Source organism: Megachile rotundata, chromosome 1, assembly GCF_050947335.1.
Source record: "Megachile rotundata isolate GNS110a chromosome 1, iyMegRotu1, whole genome shotgun sequence".
Classification (NCBI taxonomy): domain Eukaryota; kingdom Metazoa; phylum Arthropoda; class Insecta; order Hymenoptera; family Megachilidae; genus Megachile; species Megachile rotundata.
This window is the reverse complement of record NC_134983.1, coordinates 4,395,343-4,412,994: the sequence shown is the minus strand read 5'-3', so window position 1 is coordinate 4,412,994 and position 17,652 is coordinate 4,395,343. Positions and strand designations below refer to the sequence as shown.

The 17,652-nt window shown below is 31.7% G+C and overlaps 1 protein-coding gene across 5 annotated transcripts in view; it reads right to left on the bottom strand.

Moving 5' to 3' along the window:
- LOC100879277 (neural-cadherin) overlaps nt 1–17,652 on the bottom strand; it is a 511,227-nt gene that overhangs the window by 394,078 nt on the left and 99,497 nt on the right. For 3 of the 5 annotated variants that reach the window (XM_076538467.1, XM_076538441.1, XM_076538445.1), the window contains exons 2-7: nt 15,521–16,877; nt 12,842–12,886; nt 7,241–7,432; nt 3,347–3,593; nt 1,171–1,390; nt 19–295 (exon numbers count right to left, since the gene is read on the bottom strand). In XM_076538467.1, the coding sequence (XP_076394582.1) occupies nt 19–295; nt 1,171–1,390; nt 3,347–3,593; nt 7,241–7,432; nt 12,842–12,886; nt 15,521–16,817 (2,278 nt within the window). In that variant the 5' untranslated portion in view covers nt 16,818–16,877. Of the gene's footprint in view, nt 1–18; nt 296–1,170; nt 1,391–3,346; nt 3,594–7,240; nt 7,433–9,677; nt 9,687–12,841; nt 12,887–15,520; nt 16,878–17,652 lie in introns of all 5 variants that reach the window. The other 2 variants (XM_076538447.1, XM_076538452.1) reach the window with 2 other exon arrangements.

Below are 17,652 nucleotides of genomic sequence, written 5' to 3'. Positions count from 1 at the left end.
GGAAACATGTCAACGTACCTTTGTCTCTGGCGGTAACAACGAACTCGTAATAAGCGTTATTGTTGTCCGCATCCAGTTGCTTATTGTTGACGATGATTCCGCTGGAGTCCACGCTAAAATGGTCGTCTGATACCAGATATTCTATTTCGGCGTTAGCGCCGGAATCCGCATCTGTTGCTTTCACTTTTAATATACTGGTGCCCAGTGATATGTCCTCGTCCACGTTGTGGGCTTGGTAATCGGGCAACTCGAATTTCGGGGCATTGTCGTTCACGTCAGATACTCTTATGGTCAACTGAAACCACAAGACAATTTTAGCGGAATGCATTTTTGGTGATCATATATGGTTGAGATTCACATGTCGTAGATTTATAAAAGGATTTATCTTTTCAATGTCGATGGGCAAACTAAAATATGATTAAAATTTAAACGATGTTTGTAATTGCCTCAACAAAATTAACTGTTTTATAGAACGTGTGTTCAAATTAGTTTTTATGCACATTAGCTGAATATTTATGTTGTCTTCGCATTCCTTCATTTCCTTTACCTTCTATGTAATTTACAAAATAGATCAAGAGTCGCGTTCAAGAGACTGTAAAATGTATTGCAACAGTGTAGAGTATATAACAAATATATTTTTTCATTTATTATAACTAATATATAAATTTAACCAATTTATTTATCTGAGTTATTTGTAAGATCTAATAAGACTTTATATCTTTTATCAAAGATCCACTACATCTTTGATTTATAAAATTAAAGAGTTAATACGTCAAATTCTTTTTGCATAATTTGCTGTTTACATACTGCAAATTAGTATTTAGAAAATATTGACCATAATTTTCAACCGAGAACTCGGATTAATAAAAACAATTTCGTATATTTATGCAGCGTACTGTACTTGGAAAGTTATAGTCGTTTGCAAAGAGTTTGAAATATAAACCAGCGAAAGAAGTTGTCAAAGGGTTTTTGTAATTAAGTACACATAAAAGTACCTGGACAGTTGTGTTTAAAAATGTAATTAATAATTATTATAAGCTAGTTATCTGTATCAAAGTAGTTATAAATTTTGCAAATATGATTATTGACTAATACTTAATAATAGTCATGTAGCAGAGCAGTATGATTAATCTTTGATTGCTGTTTACGAGATGTATAAAATAAACCTACCTCAACTGAAGTTGAAAAACCACCAGAATCTTCAGTAGCGGTGACTAAGAGGGAATAAATGTGCGGTTGTCGTAGATCCTCAAAATCCAATTCTTTAGCGAGCTTCACAATACCGGAGCTTGGACCAATGTTGAAAGTTCCTGCTGCACCTACTCCTTGCGCTTTCAGTGTATATCGAATTTCACGGTCAGCGAACGACTTTGCTTTCACGGATATGATACTGAAATAAATTGTAAATTACATTTTCTCGTACAAGTGTTCATTCATAATCGTTCATGAAGACATCTGAATGCTTGCATCTTAAGCTGTTAACAAATGAAATATGCACGTCGAAGTTGTATTTCTAAAATAGTACTGTGAATAAAAGAAGACGTAAAACTTGAATCTCATGGGGTAAAATTTGAAAAATACTGAACATAAATAAAATTCTATGAAATCTTACAGGAATACAAAAAGAGGTATTGTATTGGATATACCTAATCTCATCTTTAAATTTGATCCACATTTTTAATTCGTTCACGGTTCGCACATTAATCACTTCTGTTCCCCTTTCAGTTTGATAAAACGACTTCTGTACAAGATATTTTCAGATTCAATGATTTGCAAAATTTGTATACATTGTCTTAATTTTATGCATTGAGGAAATTGGTGATTTCATCATTTGAAAATTTAGGGATTTAGAGATTTAAAATTGAGCAGTTAAAAAAATTGTAAACTTGAGAGGTGCAAGTTAAAAGGAATTTGGAGTGACGATTTGGGGAATAAGAGATTGAGGGACTTTAGAAATTGAAAATTTTTTTAACTGGGAACTTGATAGTTCTTGATTTAATTCTTTAAGTGGGGATTTTGAGATTGCAAACTTAAGAAACTTCGAAATTAAAAAATTTAGGAATATAGAGGTTAGAAATATGAAAATTTGATCACTTGGAAGTGGGGAAGTTTGGGGTTTTGAGAATTTGGGAATTTTGGGAATTTGGAATTTTGGGAATTTGGAATTTTGGGAATTTGGAATTTTGGGAATTTGGAATTTTGGGAATTTGGAATTTTGGGAATTTGGAATTTTGGGAATTTGGAATTTTGGGAATTTGGAATTTTGGGAATTTGGAATTTTGGGAATTTGGAATTTTGGGAATTTGGAATTTTGGGAATTTGGAATTTTGAGAATTTGGAATTTTGGGAATTTGGAGTTTTGGGAATTTGGAACTTTGGGAATTTGGAACTTTGGGAATTTGGAATTTTGGGAATTTGGAATTTTAGGAATTTGGAATTTTGGGAATTTGGAATTTTGGGAATTTGGGAATTTGGAATTTTGGGAATTTGGAATTTTGGGAATTTGGAATTATGGGAATTTGGGAATTTGAAATTTCGGGAATTTAAAAATCTCGGAATTTAGGATTCTGAGAAATTGGAAATTTTGGTATTTTGGATTCTGCGAAATTGGGAATGTGAGAATTTGGAAATTTGGGTATTTGAAAATTCCAGAGCTGGAGGATTATTGAATTTTGAAAATTGTGAAATCTGTATATTCCTAGATATCTAAATATCGAAATTCCTAAATTTCAAAATTTCCAAGTTTTTAAACTTTCAAATCTCAATATTTTTGTATTATTAAATTCTGAAAACCGTGTATCACCAAATCCCTAAATTCCCAAATCACCAAATCCCCAAATTCTTAAAAACTCAAACCCCGAACCTCAAAATCTCAAGATCCTAAAATCGTCGAACACAATGATCTCCACATCTAAAACTCATAGATATGAGTTGCTATATAAAGATCTCTAGACAGAAAATATCTAGTCCAATATTCCTAAATCTTTAAATTTCAATATCGTTGAATATCTGAACTTCAGAAGAATTAAATCTCTAAATTTCAATGTCCCTATATCCCCAAATCCCAAACAGACAAAATTCCTGCGACTCTAATCTTTTACCCAATCCCAAAATGTTCAAATGTCCAATAACCGCGATAAACCAGATCGAGAGAAACCAGATGTTGCATTAGAATGTGCATAATAGGGTCCGCAGCTATTGGCGGTACATTGTAGAACCAATCTCTCATAGGAACGTTCTGCTGTAACAATTTGCGATGCAAACACTCATATTGAATAGATGTCGTTACCGATTATAATTCGAGCAGTGTTCGCGGTAACGAAATTTTAGGTTAGCTTCAACTTACTCGGAGTCTTTCTTCTGATTTTCCGGTATTTCAGCGTCGTACGCGGCCATGTAGAATTGCGGTGCTCGTTTTCCACCTACGATCGATAAACGCTCCTCAGGAGTCGACTGAAAACGCTTCTCGTCTATACGGCCATTCTGATCTTCAGCTTTCACGTACAGAACATATTCCATGTCCAACTGAAAGAGATCGGTCCCCCGGGTGCGTACAACTCCGGATCGTTCGTCTACCTCGAAACGGCCTCCAGCTGTAAGACAAAACGTGAGCCATTTATTTTTCAGCGGGATTATTTTATGGCGACTGACACCGAATGGGGGACACGATGTTTCATGCGGGAATCCTGTGGATATTTCATAGAAACCAGCTCATGAGGAAGCTGGCCCCTTTGTCACTCAACGAAAAGAACAACGAGGCTCGATTAACCCGGCATTTTTTATTTTTCCTACTTCTTTATAGACCCTCTTCATTATCTTCTCTGTTGTAACTGTTTCGTATTTTGTACGACTATTTAATTCTCGGCAGTGGTCCTCAAACTTTGTCCATTTAAGGTCTTATGAGTATAAAATTATTGCAACCCATGATCAGAAAGGATAGAATATTCCCAATCTAGATAGTGTATATAGAAAACGTTTGAACATTTTTTTATTATGCTAAAGGTTAAACATGTATTATAAAGCTAATATGTACAAATAAAATTTTCAATTTTAATGAGTTTGACTTGTTTTGCACTAAACTATAAAGTTAGGTTCCATTGTTATTTGTAAACGCATTTGATGTTTAGCATGCAATTTATTTCTGTGTTTTAATTTATGCGGACATATAAACGACAATTGGCATAAATATCTTACAACGAAGTGCATTAAAGCTTTTTTAGCTTTTGCAAAATTTCGGGACATTCTGTGTGAATTTTCAACCAAAAATCAAGATCTCGTTCATATTTGTATTTAAACATAGAATCTGTTGATAGTTCAATCAGTTGTCCTGTTCTGTGAGGAGTGTATATTTATGGAGCCCTTTAGACCAATCTGTGGAATCCCAGTGGACCGTGGCACACAATTTGAATAACGTTGTCCTATTGAGTGATTTTGATTTTATACTGTATTAAATGATTTTGATTTTATTCTATACCATATGGTTTTGACTTTATTCTGCACCGAATGATTTTGACTTTATTTCGTACCAAGCAGCCTTGATTTTATTTTGTACCGAATTTTTTATTTCGTTCTATATTGAATGGATTGGAATTATTATATAACCAATTGAATAGACTTTTATCGGTGTTAATTGTAGAATTTGAATCGTGATAAAATTCTGTATTAAATTTGAATGTTTCTGTTCGATTTTTGAAAATAATAGAGATTCGTTTATTGGTGTTTATTTAGAAAACTATAGTGTGTTGTGACTGAACAGTGGAAACGTTAAAATTGAAGCAGTTTAATACGCTTGAATCGATTGTTCAAGCGTACATAGTGTTTTTGATATTAGAGACAATGTATTTCTGTTTAAATTATTTCAAGATAAATTATTTCAAGTTCAATTTACTTTATATTAAATTGCTTCAAACTCAAACTATTTCGAGTTCAAATTACTTCAAGTTTAAATTATTTTGAATTCAAATTACTTCAACTTCACATTACTTCAGGTTGAAATTATTTCAAATTCAAGTTACTGCAGTTTCAAATTACTACAAGTTCAAATTATTTCGAGTTCAAATTATTTCAACTTTAAATTGCTTCAACTTCACATTACTTCAGGTTTAAATTACTCCAAGTTCAAGTTATTTCAAATTCAGTTCAAATTATTTTTTAACAAAATTTTACATAAAATTTTGAAGATCTAACCTGCGTTTATCTGCATGATATAAATGACATTTGACGATAAAAAATTCCATACATTTTGAGGTTTGTTAAAATAAAATATGTCACATTCAATTTAATCTCCATTGTAATTTAGTAAAGTGCAATTATTCTATTCACTGTAATAACGCGCACAGTAAATAAAGCTATTCAATTCCATGATAGATATTTGATATTCAATCGATAAATGCAATTTCTATTACGTTGGAATTTAATACTTCACTGCCCGAAACGTTATCTTCCAACCAAATTTTATGTTCATTAATATATAGATGCGGATAAAATAACGAAAATAATGACTTAATATTTGTTATATTCAAAATATTAAAACATTAATATAATTTGATAATGTAGAAACATAAAGTAATGCTTATCCTATATCAATTTGAAGCATTTTTATTGAAAATTCAAAGTTTATAAAGTATAAATCAATCGTTAATTCAATGCACTATAGCTAGATAAGAGTTACAGGAAACAATGACCAATTTATAAGTTTTAAAAGTTTGACACAATTAAATAAGAATCGTAAGATAATAATTGTTTTATATTGTTTTACAGAGGAACGTACGCTGGAAATGATAATACAAATTCTTTATCAATGTTCTGAATACAAAATTATTAATTAGTGATCATTTCACGGTTGTTTGCTGCTTCTTCGTAGAAGAATTTAAAATAATTCTGTATAAAAATTTAATAATACCAATTATTTGCAAAGATGAATACAAAATAGCGTTCAATACAAAAAAGATATCTAAAGTCAAGTTTATTGCATCTATAATCAATTTTGTTGTATCTAAAAAATATAAATTTTAAAATTATTATGTTCTGTACATTTTATACCATGTTCTAATTCACAAATATACTTGTATAATTTGACAAAAAATTGAAGTTTATCAAAAGAAATTTGAACTCGTGTAATGTTAAGCCATCTATTCCACAGCCACTTTCTAAAATCTTACTTACTAATAAGATCTATAAATTCTATTAAAATTTTGACACTAAATACCTTAAAATATCTCGGTCACACGTTACATTACAGCATATATGCTTATTATATGGTAAAATTACGTGTGTAACATATCCTATTCAACTGTAACGTTTAATTATTTCAGTTATACATTAATGTACTAAAACTCGCAGTTTGTTTTAATGAATTTTAAACTACATGTTCATTTTAATGAATTCTAATCTAGTAGTTTGTTTTGACAAATTTGAAATTACTTGTTCGTTTTAACAAATTTTAATCGAGCAGTTCCTCTTGACAGATTTTGCATTACCAGTTTGGTTTAATAAATTTTAAACTAATAGCTTGTTTCAATAAATTTTAAATTATTAGTTTGTTCCAATAAATTTATAATTACTAGTTTACTATATGTGTCATATAAAAGTTCAAACTACGTAATGTATTTGAAATTAATATTTAGTAATTGATTAGAAAAATGTACAACGTTCGAGGCGTTAGTATTTTAAACTACTAGTTTCTTTTAATAAATTTTAAACTGCTACTTTTATTTTATAGAATGGATAAAAGTTGAAGCTATCTTATTGATTAGAATCTACTTTTCCGTAGGTATTTAGGAGAAATATACAACGTCTCAAGTTTTAAAATCTTGAATATCCTATTATTTTAATAAGTTTTAAACGACTATTCTGTTCTATACTATAAATAAAAGTTCAAACTATACAATACACTTGAAGTTAATATTTAACAAATATAAAAGTACTTGATAGCTATTTAGGAAAAATATACTACGTCCCAAGTATTAAAATCTTAAATATTCCCTTATTTCAATAAATTTTAAATTACTGTTCTGTTCTATAGTATAAATAAAAGTTTAGACTATATGCACTTAAAACCAGTATTTAATACCTATAAAAATACTGAATAGCTACTTAATAAATATACGTTTGAAATGTTAGCACGAGTAAGTAACGTGTATACGAATAATCCCTTTCGATACATGATAGAAAACATATGACTTCTAAAGTGGTAATTATGAGCTTATAAAATAATAAATGATATCTAATTTATACGTACTTCGATCTCGTACTATGAAATAATGAATATTGCTGTCAGTGTCAGGATCCCTGGCTTGAAGGGTAAACACGTGAGTATTCGGTGGTGCATTCAGCTGAACGACCGTTTGCATTGGTAGAGGCCGATTTATGAAGTATGGTGGTTCATCGTTAACGTCTTTCATGCTGATAATAACACGTTGATTGTCCGTGTCTGTAATCATCGATCGATTATTGATATTCACTCGTGAACCCATAATGGCGGGAATCGGTGAACAGTGTTCAAAGGCGGTGGTCGAATGGCATTTGACATTATCTCGTTGGACGCTTTGACCTTTGACCTGTTAAATTCAACGTGAATCTCGAAATGAAATTTCTCGATATGTATATTGTAACACGACGCTCCAATTCAAGCGTGCCACAATCGATTTGCTTGTGTGCGTTTTCAATGACGTTCGAACTGATATTGCAAAAGATTCTGTATAAATAACTGTTATTTTAATACCAGTGCGAAACAACGTGATATTTATTCGGGAGGTTTTCCTTCAAATATCTGTCATCAGATTTAAATCGGTCGGAAGCTTTATTATTGTATGACGAATCTATCAAGTTACACGTGAGTAGGTTATGAAGACTTTAACTTTATTTAATCTATAAAAAGTAAAACGCTCTATTGAAAATTATTATAAGATATATTATTCGTTCGAAAATTACAGAAAATCCACTACACACTGTTTCACTTTATTTGTAATTCAATAAAACCATGAATCGATTTATTCTGGTCTCTCAACTCTTTCGTGAATTTCGGTTCATAACTAATTTTACAGAAATAACTTCTTTTTTCAAGATATTTGAAAATAGTATATCTTCACTTGTGTAGGTAATAAACTTAAACGACTTTTTCTTCATTTGTAAATAACAAAGGATGTCGGGTTCATAAAGAGATAAAATCAATCGTGAACGCTCGAAACCGTTATAAAAAATGAAATAATTGTTCCAGATGTCTGTACCATGTTGTATAGAACTCCTCCATGACCGCAACAATAGAAAAAATCTACAAGCGTCGACATGAATGAGAGGTTTAATTAATTTTCGCGATGAACAAACTTCTGCGAAATTGATTTGGAACAGCGTTCAAGCCTTCTCTTGACCGATTTACTACAGAGTCAAGCATCCTATCACGAAAGCTTTCATTGTGAAAAGAATTCACTTTATTCACTTAAATCTTGTTCCATCACCGCCCATAAACACTGTCAACCCAATGACACAGCACTCTGCATAGTAAGCTGAAATCTATTTAACCCTCTCGATATGGTGCACAGCCGAAAATTGTTCATTGTATGCAAAGCAGCAATCGATATTGTACGCTTAGTATTCTCTAAAGCAGATATTTCTTATTTATTTGTATAGTTTCAGTATAACAGTTGCAATTATATAATCGGTAATAATTATACAAGGGGTGTACTGTGGATCAGAGAAATATTGGGACAGGTATACTGTTTAAAGCAGGATAATTGAAATTAAATTTATTTTAGTCAGCTAGAAGGATTATTTTATTAGATGTTTTTTCAGTACTTTCAGAAAAGTGTTGGATTGAAGAAAGACAAGTATGGAATTGTAAGAGTATGGTGTCGTTTTAGAATGAAATCTGAAGTTAGGTTGTGTAGAAATTTCCGAATTTGAAAGTTTGAAAATTTGGGGATGTGAAAGTTTGAAATTTTGGAATTTGAAAATTTGTGAATTTTTGTGTTTACAAATTTTTAAATGTGCAAAGTTGTAAATTTATAGATCTGTAAGCTACTAAACTACTAAATTTGTCAACTAGAGTGTTTATAAGTAGGTAACTTTATCAATTTATCTATAATTTTATCAATTTGTAAAATTATAAATTTGTAAATTTGTGAATTTATCAATTTAGGAATTTGTGAATTTGTCAATTTCTAAATTTAGGAAATTGTGAATTTGTGAATTTGTCAATTTCTAAATTTAGGAAATTGTGAATTTGTCAATTTGTCAATTTGTTAATTTGTAAATTTATAATTAGTAAATGTATAAATTCTCAGATCTGTAGGTTAATAGATTTCAATAGACTTGTCATTTTGTGAAGTTATAAATTTTTAATTTTGAAATTTCCGTCACTGAAAAATTTGAAAGAAATATCCCTTACACCTAAATATGTACCCGTAAATACTTTGTATTCTAAATATTATAAGAACTGTTGGAGGCTGTTTCCCCTGCGCTACTATTTTCCCTAAACAAGTTTACTATATTCATTTTCAAAGATGAATATCTTTGTGCGTTGGTCATAGCGAAAGGGTTAAATATTCGGTGCAAAATGTGACTCATTCTGCGTGAACTATTCAACTACCAAAAGCTATAATGCTACATTGTATGCATACATATGCAAGAAGTGACTGTGCAAATAAATGAAAATGAAGGTGACACGTGGTTCTACTTACATTGAAATCCTGTGGAAGCCGAGAATGCGGAAAAGAAAATATTTATCATTAGTAAGAGTAATAATAAAAGCATAAATAATTAACGATAAGGAAACACGGCAAGAAATTAGTAACGGAATTTCATTTTTGTTTTTTTCTTTTCGTTTAATTTTCTAGCCATTAAGGAATTTATTTAAGCGCATTGAAACGCATACAGAGTGACGGTGTATACATATATATATAACGATAAAAAGTGATGTCACAGTTGTCTATTTATTTCATAAGTCGTTTTGTACTTCTTATATATATCTCGCATTAGCATGAAAGTAATGAATGCACGGGAGATCGCTGAGACAGCAATAACGTAATTTGAAACTCGTTCATTTCTACCTCCTACTATTTAACTGTTTTTCAGATGTCATTTTTCCGACACAGAAACTGCTTCATTAAAATACGAATGCTCGATTTTCATCGAAACATCCTTGCACATCGCTGTTCAAAATTATTTCATTTCATTTTAATAATACTTTTTCTTTTTGTAATATTACATGAAGATGTAGAACAAAGATTATAAGGAAAAATTTTCAATTTGTACACGCACAATGAATTATGTTCTTATTATGAATGCTATTTGTGAAAAGTGTACTTCCAATTGCAAATTTTATTTAATCGAAACAAAGGAGTTTATTCTTTCTTTAAACTGAGTAAATGGAGAATTTCGCTTTTAACAAAACTTTTGATTACATTTTTGCCAATTTATTCCATCGGTGACAGTTTTTGATTATTAAATCGTTGAATTTATTTTTAGTGATATTTGAAGAATGTGTAGATCATTTTGTTATACATACTATGGGAGTCAGATCGCTAAAAATGAAGTGAACTTATAATTTCTCTAGCAAGAAGTATGGTTTATTAATCTAGTTTAATTGAGCAAGAATAGATAATAGATAGATTATTAAGTTATAATGTGACAATGTCGACTGTCACGTATGACAATCAAATGAACTGTAATATCAGTGTCACAAACGTCAATTAAGATTGCAATAATACACTAAAATAGTTCAGTATATTTGTAGTTTTATGATAAAAAGAAGGAAGATGGAGCAAATATATGAAGACATAACAGTAATAACAAATATCACATTATAAGCTATACTAAAAATTGGGTAAAACTGTACTTATTAGCTGTTATGTTCGTCAAATAATAATTCGTTGAAAATCCATTAGATTATACCGAATTAATTGATTTCTCGCTTGCACGAAAATCCACGGTGTAATAAGTTGAATTAAGTATTAGAAAGACATTAAATTTGTTCCAGAAAACTTAATATTTCTTATATTAGAAATTGGAATAAATAACGTCTTACCATAACAATCTCTATTAATACTAATTGAAAACAAAGTTTAATACTTTATCTTCAACTTGATTCAAGGCAAACTCGAACATAAAATTATTTTTGCGAATATCTCGGAAACGAAGGCCGACCGACGATAACCTGTATAGAGGAAAAATGTTCAGAACAATATTCTTGACAAACATACTTCAGGATCGTGAAAATCAGAGACTCACTGAAGCAAATAATTACTTTACTCAGTTTTCATCACTGTTCTGCCGTGCATTCAAATACAGTATCTGATTAAAAAGTTGCAAAACACTGAATGTCCATTTTGGATCAATCCAGATAGAACAGTGTAGGTGAGTTAATTAAAACGCTGTAATACTGAAAACTGTGACAACGTAATAATTTCGCGTCACTAAATAACGTTAACACACCGGGATACGGTGTAATTTAATTCCTTCCGGTCTCTTCATGCGTAACACGCGTCCCGCTCATTTTTCCAGGCGAAACTGTAATTAACGCTTGACCCACGATACGAGGTGCACGTTCGAACAATTACCCCGGTTCCGAAAGGAAATTGTACCCACGTGCGAGCAGAACAACTTTCGCACGGAATCTCAACATTATAGCACAAAGGCGTGGCTGATTAAATATAATTCGTTATGAGAAATATTTAACCAGTTAAGTATGTTTGACGACTATATCCGTCATGGAGATGTGGCAGAATTTTGTGTCACGACGATTATATCCGTCATGCGTAAAATTTTGTTACAATTTGATATTTAAATTGTAATTTTGGCGAAAACTAAATTATATTCATAAATTGTAATATGTTTGAAATGTTTAGAGGTCAACCCGAAATGAAATAAACAAATAAAAAGTGTAAATGATTTGAGATGGATTCATAAATTCTTGAGAGCCAACTCGTCATCGCTTGATTATCGCGACATACACTGGTGCGCGCTTTGCAAAAAGATCGCCACAGTTAACTGATTAAAACAATATGAATGCACACTTTTTCATTCGAGACTTATGAGGAGAGGATCAGATACAGGTCTTTCGATTACTTTCATTATTGGAAGATCTCTATCAATTTTATCTAAAAGGTAAAACTTTTAACACGTTCACTATAATGCTGAAGTAATTGAAAATTTGAATAGGTTATTTTTAACAAATACTGAATATTTTGTCATATTTATTACTCATAGTTTCAAATAGTTAACAGGAGTAATTTCTACCAGATAAATGAATAAACTAGTAATAATATAGACTCGTATGAAAATTTAACCCACCTATATACAGATGACGTGGTAGTCAAGGTGTGAAAGCAATTTTGGGAACAATAGTCTTTACAAATTTCGGACATAGCGACATGTTAATGCATAAAAAAAATATATATAAAAGAACGATCAACGTAGAAATAAATAAATCACCGTGAAAAATATTACACTTATTTTTTATAAAAAAAATGTAAAATTTTTTATGAACATTGTATATTTTATTTAAAAGCTAAATATTAGATAAAATGTTGTATCCAGTATTTTTCCCCGATTTTTCATGAAGAATCACTTTGTAACTGTTAGTACATAATTTTCAACCGCATTCTGTAGATTTCTCGCAGTGTTTCCTTACCAACACAAATGTACAACTACGTATGTCGGATCGTGATTGATTCTGATCGAACATGATCGTGCAAGCTGTATAGGTTTTAAGAAGCGTAGGATTCCATCCCCATGGAGAAGAAATTCAGCGTGAAGAACCGAGCCACAGCGTGGACATAAGCTGATGGACGATGTGTGAACTGTGTGTTCGAAATAAAATGTTGAACAAAAATAAAAATTGTACCGTGGAATGGACACCGGATATACGGCGGGTACCGTGAACAACGATCTTCGGCCACGGGGCGAACAACAAAATAAAAATTAATTAAAAGAAATGATAACATGGTATCAAGGATGATTCTAGCAACAAGCTGTTGTAATAAGAACGAGAAAGATAGTTGTAAAGAAAGTATTTGTATGAATACTTTTTGTGAACGATTTTATAGATTATGTTGAAAAATAGTTTTGTTTAATTACAACATAAGGTACATTGTAATGAAAAATAAAAATGTAGTTAGTAAAAATATTCAAGAAACAAATAAATGATAATACACAACTATTATTCAATAAAATAAAATTTTTCATCGCAGTATTTTTCAAATTTTGCTAATCTTATTTATAATGTGGTTATAATACTATTCAAAATTAAACAAAATATAATAGATTTCATTTGTTATTGTAAATTAACCATGAAAGATTGAAGCGAAATTATTTCACGAAACATTATTAAGATCTTGTGGAAAGAAACATTAAAATGAATTAATTTATGAAGTTGGTCTTCCAACTTCATTAAACACTCTTGGTTCCTTTTTTGAAGTACTACAAGTTGTTATGTTATCTAGAATCATCCTGTAATTGTGTTTCTAAATTCTAAATAAACACCATTACCAAACTGTCGCATAATAAAATTAGAATTTCCACAAATTAGATTAGTGATTTTGTATTATACGACCACACTATTACTCAATAGTGTGACATAAAATATTTTTGTACCACTTCATAAAATTTGTTTCATAAAATTATCTTAACTAATACAATTATGTATGAAACAGCTTGATACTTTTAACTTGTTAAAAATATTAGATCATTTTATAAGTAATGTTGTGACGCATAACATGAAATATATATTACAAATATTTTCATATCTTGTTTATTAATCAGAGATACATACTATTCTTAACTTTGTACGTGATTGAAAATATTTTGTACTGTGGCTTTTGGGTGTAAACCGTGTTCTTTAAGAAGATGTTACTGACATTTCATCAGTATTGCAGCTGCCTCTTCAGGGCTCATTACATCTTCTAACTCCTGAAGAAAGTACACAGCTGCAATGCTGGCGAAACGTTGAGAATATCTTCTTAAAGGACATGGTTTACACGCGAAAGCCACAAACAGTTTCAATCATACACGGAATCGTAAAAGTCTAAGATTTTCTAAAAATACTGGATTCAATTTCAAAGACGACTGGTGCCTTCTCTCAATAAAAGTAGTTATTTTAAAAAAAATTCTGAGGAAAATCTCAGTATGTGGAGTGATATACATACATTTAAATCTACAAATGTAATCTATCGATTAATTTATAAAGCTTTATTCAAATTATTTGTTACTCGAAAATATGTTTTAAGTACAATTTATTGCATTACGTGAGAAATGTTATATTATTGCAACATAAGCAAAAGCCAGGCTCAAATTTGAACGTAACAAGACTAAATTGCATTTAAAGCAAATTACAATATGCTACCTAGTGTACAATCGTAAATAATTTTCGTAATATATAATTTGATAATAACTATACCATTCGTAACCCCATTATTTAAATTATAAAACTAATAATAAGATTATTATAGGATTATAAGTACTAAATTAATAATCATCAATTAATTATTTTTCAGTTAATGAATCTCAATATATATAAATAGTGTATGAATAACATAACTATTTTAAATTAATATAACTGTAATATAATGTACATAGGGCATACACCAAAATAATGGTTTATAAACTAAATATAAATAGTCCTTAAATAGTTTATATACAGTTACAATTGAAACAAAATATATTTGTTCGCATAAGAAAGGCACGAAACAACATTACTAGTAAAATGATCTTATTAAGTTGGTTACTCATAGTCAACAAAAAATGTTTTTCTATTATAAATAAAGCTTAATTTTTCAAACAAATGAATCTAAAAACAAAAGTATAGGGAAGCAGACTTGAGTGACCAATCAAACAAAGAAATATTGTGAACATATACTTATATGTATTTTTCCTGTTTAACACGTTGAATACTGAATGGATCAATTCTTCAAGTTAATATAATACAAGAGAAAAAAAACGTGTAATACAAAATCAATCTTTAAATTCTGTCACAATGTCACATAAAATATATTACGTACTAAAATTTTATTTTATACTTAAAAACATATTTTCTTAATTTAGGCCAATACTGCTTATTACCGATTTTTAGGTTAATTATAAATAATTTATGTACGAAGGTAGTCCAATAAATTCACAGGCTTGTTAGCGTCAAGATGTATTTTACTTTTTAATTGAATATTTATCATTGATAAATGTAATACATGGCGACTCAATTAAAAATTATATTTAAAAATAAAATTAATTTTAAATTTAGAATCAACTTTTGCATTGTCGAGCTAAGAACTCATTAAACAATGTTCGTAACACGTTTATGTTAACAATGACAGAATATTTACTCAATTAATTTTTTTTACTAATTACTATCTTCACAATATTTTGTTTAGTATACGACAGAATCATATAATTATCTATAATTGAACATCAGAATTAAAATTTTGATGTTTTTACACTTATCACGAACGTTACATCTTTCAAGGTACTCAACGTGTAATTGACTAAAAAAGAAATGAAGGCAAAAGTAGTATAAATAAAATATATACATTACCTGTGTTCGTGATGGTCACCCAAAAATCGAGGGTCTTTTCCGAGCCCAATTCCTCGTAATCCCATTTCTGTTTCACTACGACGGATCCATTTGGGCAGACGCTGACCCACTTATTTTCATCCCTAATCTTGTAAACCTCCTTCTCGTTCTCCTTCTCCAAATAAAACACTATTTTTCCCTCTACGTCGCCGTCCGCCTCGGTGAATTCCACCTTCTTCGTCGGTCTGACAGCCCTGGTCACCCTTCGCTTTTGTATACGATGAACTTCGACTTCCATCGGTTGCGAGGTCAAAAATCTCACAATAACCTTCGCCGGCTTTTCCGTCGTTCGACTAGGACTTCGTACATCGTGTGCTTCAACGATCACCACGTATTCGCTGTCTTCGTCCATCGTGACATCCGGTTCGCCAACTAGCATCAGTTCTCCCGTTTGAGGTACCACCACCAAAAGGCTGCTGTGTGTGAGCAACTTGTACGCAACCTTATCGCCATCGCCGTCCTTCGCAACGACCTTGCCCACCACAGAGAACCGTTCCCATCCAGGAAGCGTGACGGAGTTCTTGTGAATGGCGTCCACGTTGCTCGGTCTGATCTCGAACGTGTACAATTCCTTCTCGAACACGGGGCTATTGTCGTTCATGTCCAACACATGGACAATGCCATTGATCTGGGAGCTGCTGAGCAGATAACCATCGGAAGCCTGAATCGCCACCGTGTAGAGCTTCTTGGTCTCTCGGTCCAGAGGTTTCGCTGTTACCACCCTGACACCGTCCTTCTGACTGTTCAACGTCAGGTTGAATCCCGTGTGATTCGAGTCTTCCTCTTGCAGAGCGAAAGGACGATCCCCAGTCTCATCCGGAAGGATCGTGTAATGGACCGGGAAGCTTCCCCGAGCTCTCAGAACCGGAAAACCGTCGATCAAGGTGCCAGCGACAGAATTCTCCAGAACCTCCCCATCACCGAGGTGATCGTGCGAGAAGGTGATCATGTTCCTGCGATTAATCACGTAGAGATGGAGGAAATGTGTCTCGGTGCCGTTGGCCAATTCTTCGACGACGATAAGGTTCACTGGTCGGTCGACCAACGGTGACAAATCGGACGTGGTCATCACCAGACCGTTTCCCAATACGGTGAAAAACTTGGAGAAACCATTCTCCATTAGGTGGAAGTTCGACGGGCGTTTCGTGTTGAATAACGTCACCTCATAGCCCGGGTAAACATCGTGGGGCAAAACCACCACCTTATCACCCACCGATGTGGCCACCAGCAAGACTGCGACGACCAATATGCGCCACATCGTGCTGCCTCGTTTCCCGATACCTTTTTGCTTTTACTAAAGCATGAGTGCTAACACCATCTGCAAGCAAAGAAACGATACAGTTAATTAAAAGTTACTGTTAAGTTTCGATTAATTTCGTTTGTTGCCGCGGAATGTTTTGAAGGAAGTTGTGTAATTACAAAGGAATTTTACATAAGAAATAGTAGGAGATTATATGTAAAAAATTAAGAAATAACGTGGTGAAGTTTCGTTTATGGATGGTTTTGTTTTCGGAGACTACTTTATCAAATACATTTTTAACAGCAATGTATATGATCTCATTATTAAATGGAATGAAACTGTAATCATTCAAAAATTCAGTATAACTATATAAAACTGTAATCATTTAAAAATACTGTATCTTTTTGGATATTTAATTGTATTTATTAGACATGGCATCTGGTTCGTGTATATTTTACACATTTCAATACATCATAAATGCATCAATATACAATCTGATCACTAGACTTGTCTATTCGTGGATCGAAGGGATGAATGATCAGTCATATTCCCATGCCAATTGTGCGGCGAAAACTGTGGCAGAAACGAAGACAGACAGCCCTAAAACAACGATAAATTATCTCGACGAGGGTAATCCACCGCTTGATTCAGATTTATGCCTCCCTTTAAACAAATCGCGCGTACATGCACCCACGCACATGTCAACATCGCTACAATCAGCAATTTTCATAGCAATCAACGTGACTTCAATTACCTTTATGAATGCTGAAATTCGTACCGAAGGGTTCGAAGAATATTTAATTGCTTTACATATCGGTTTACACCATGAATTTAGAGTTTACAACTTCAAATA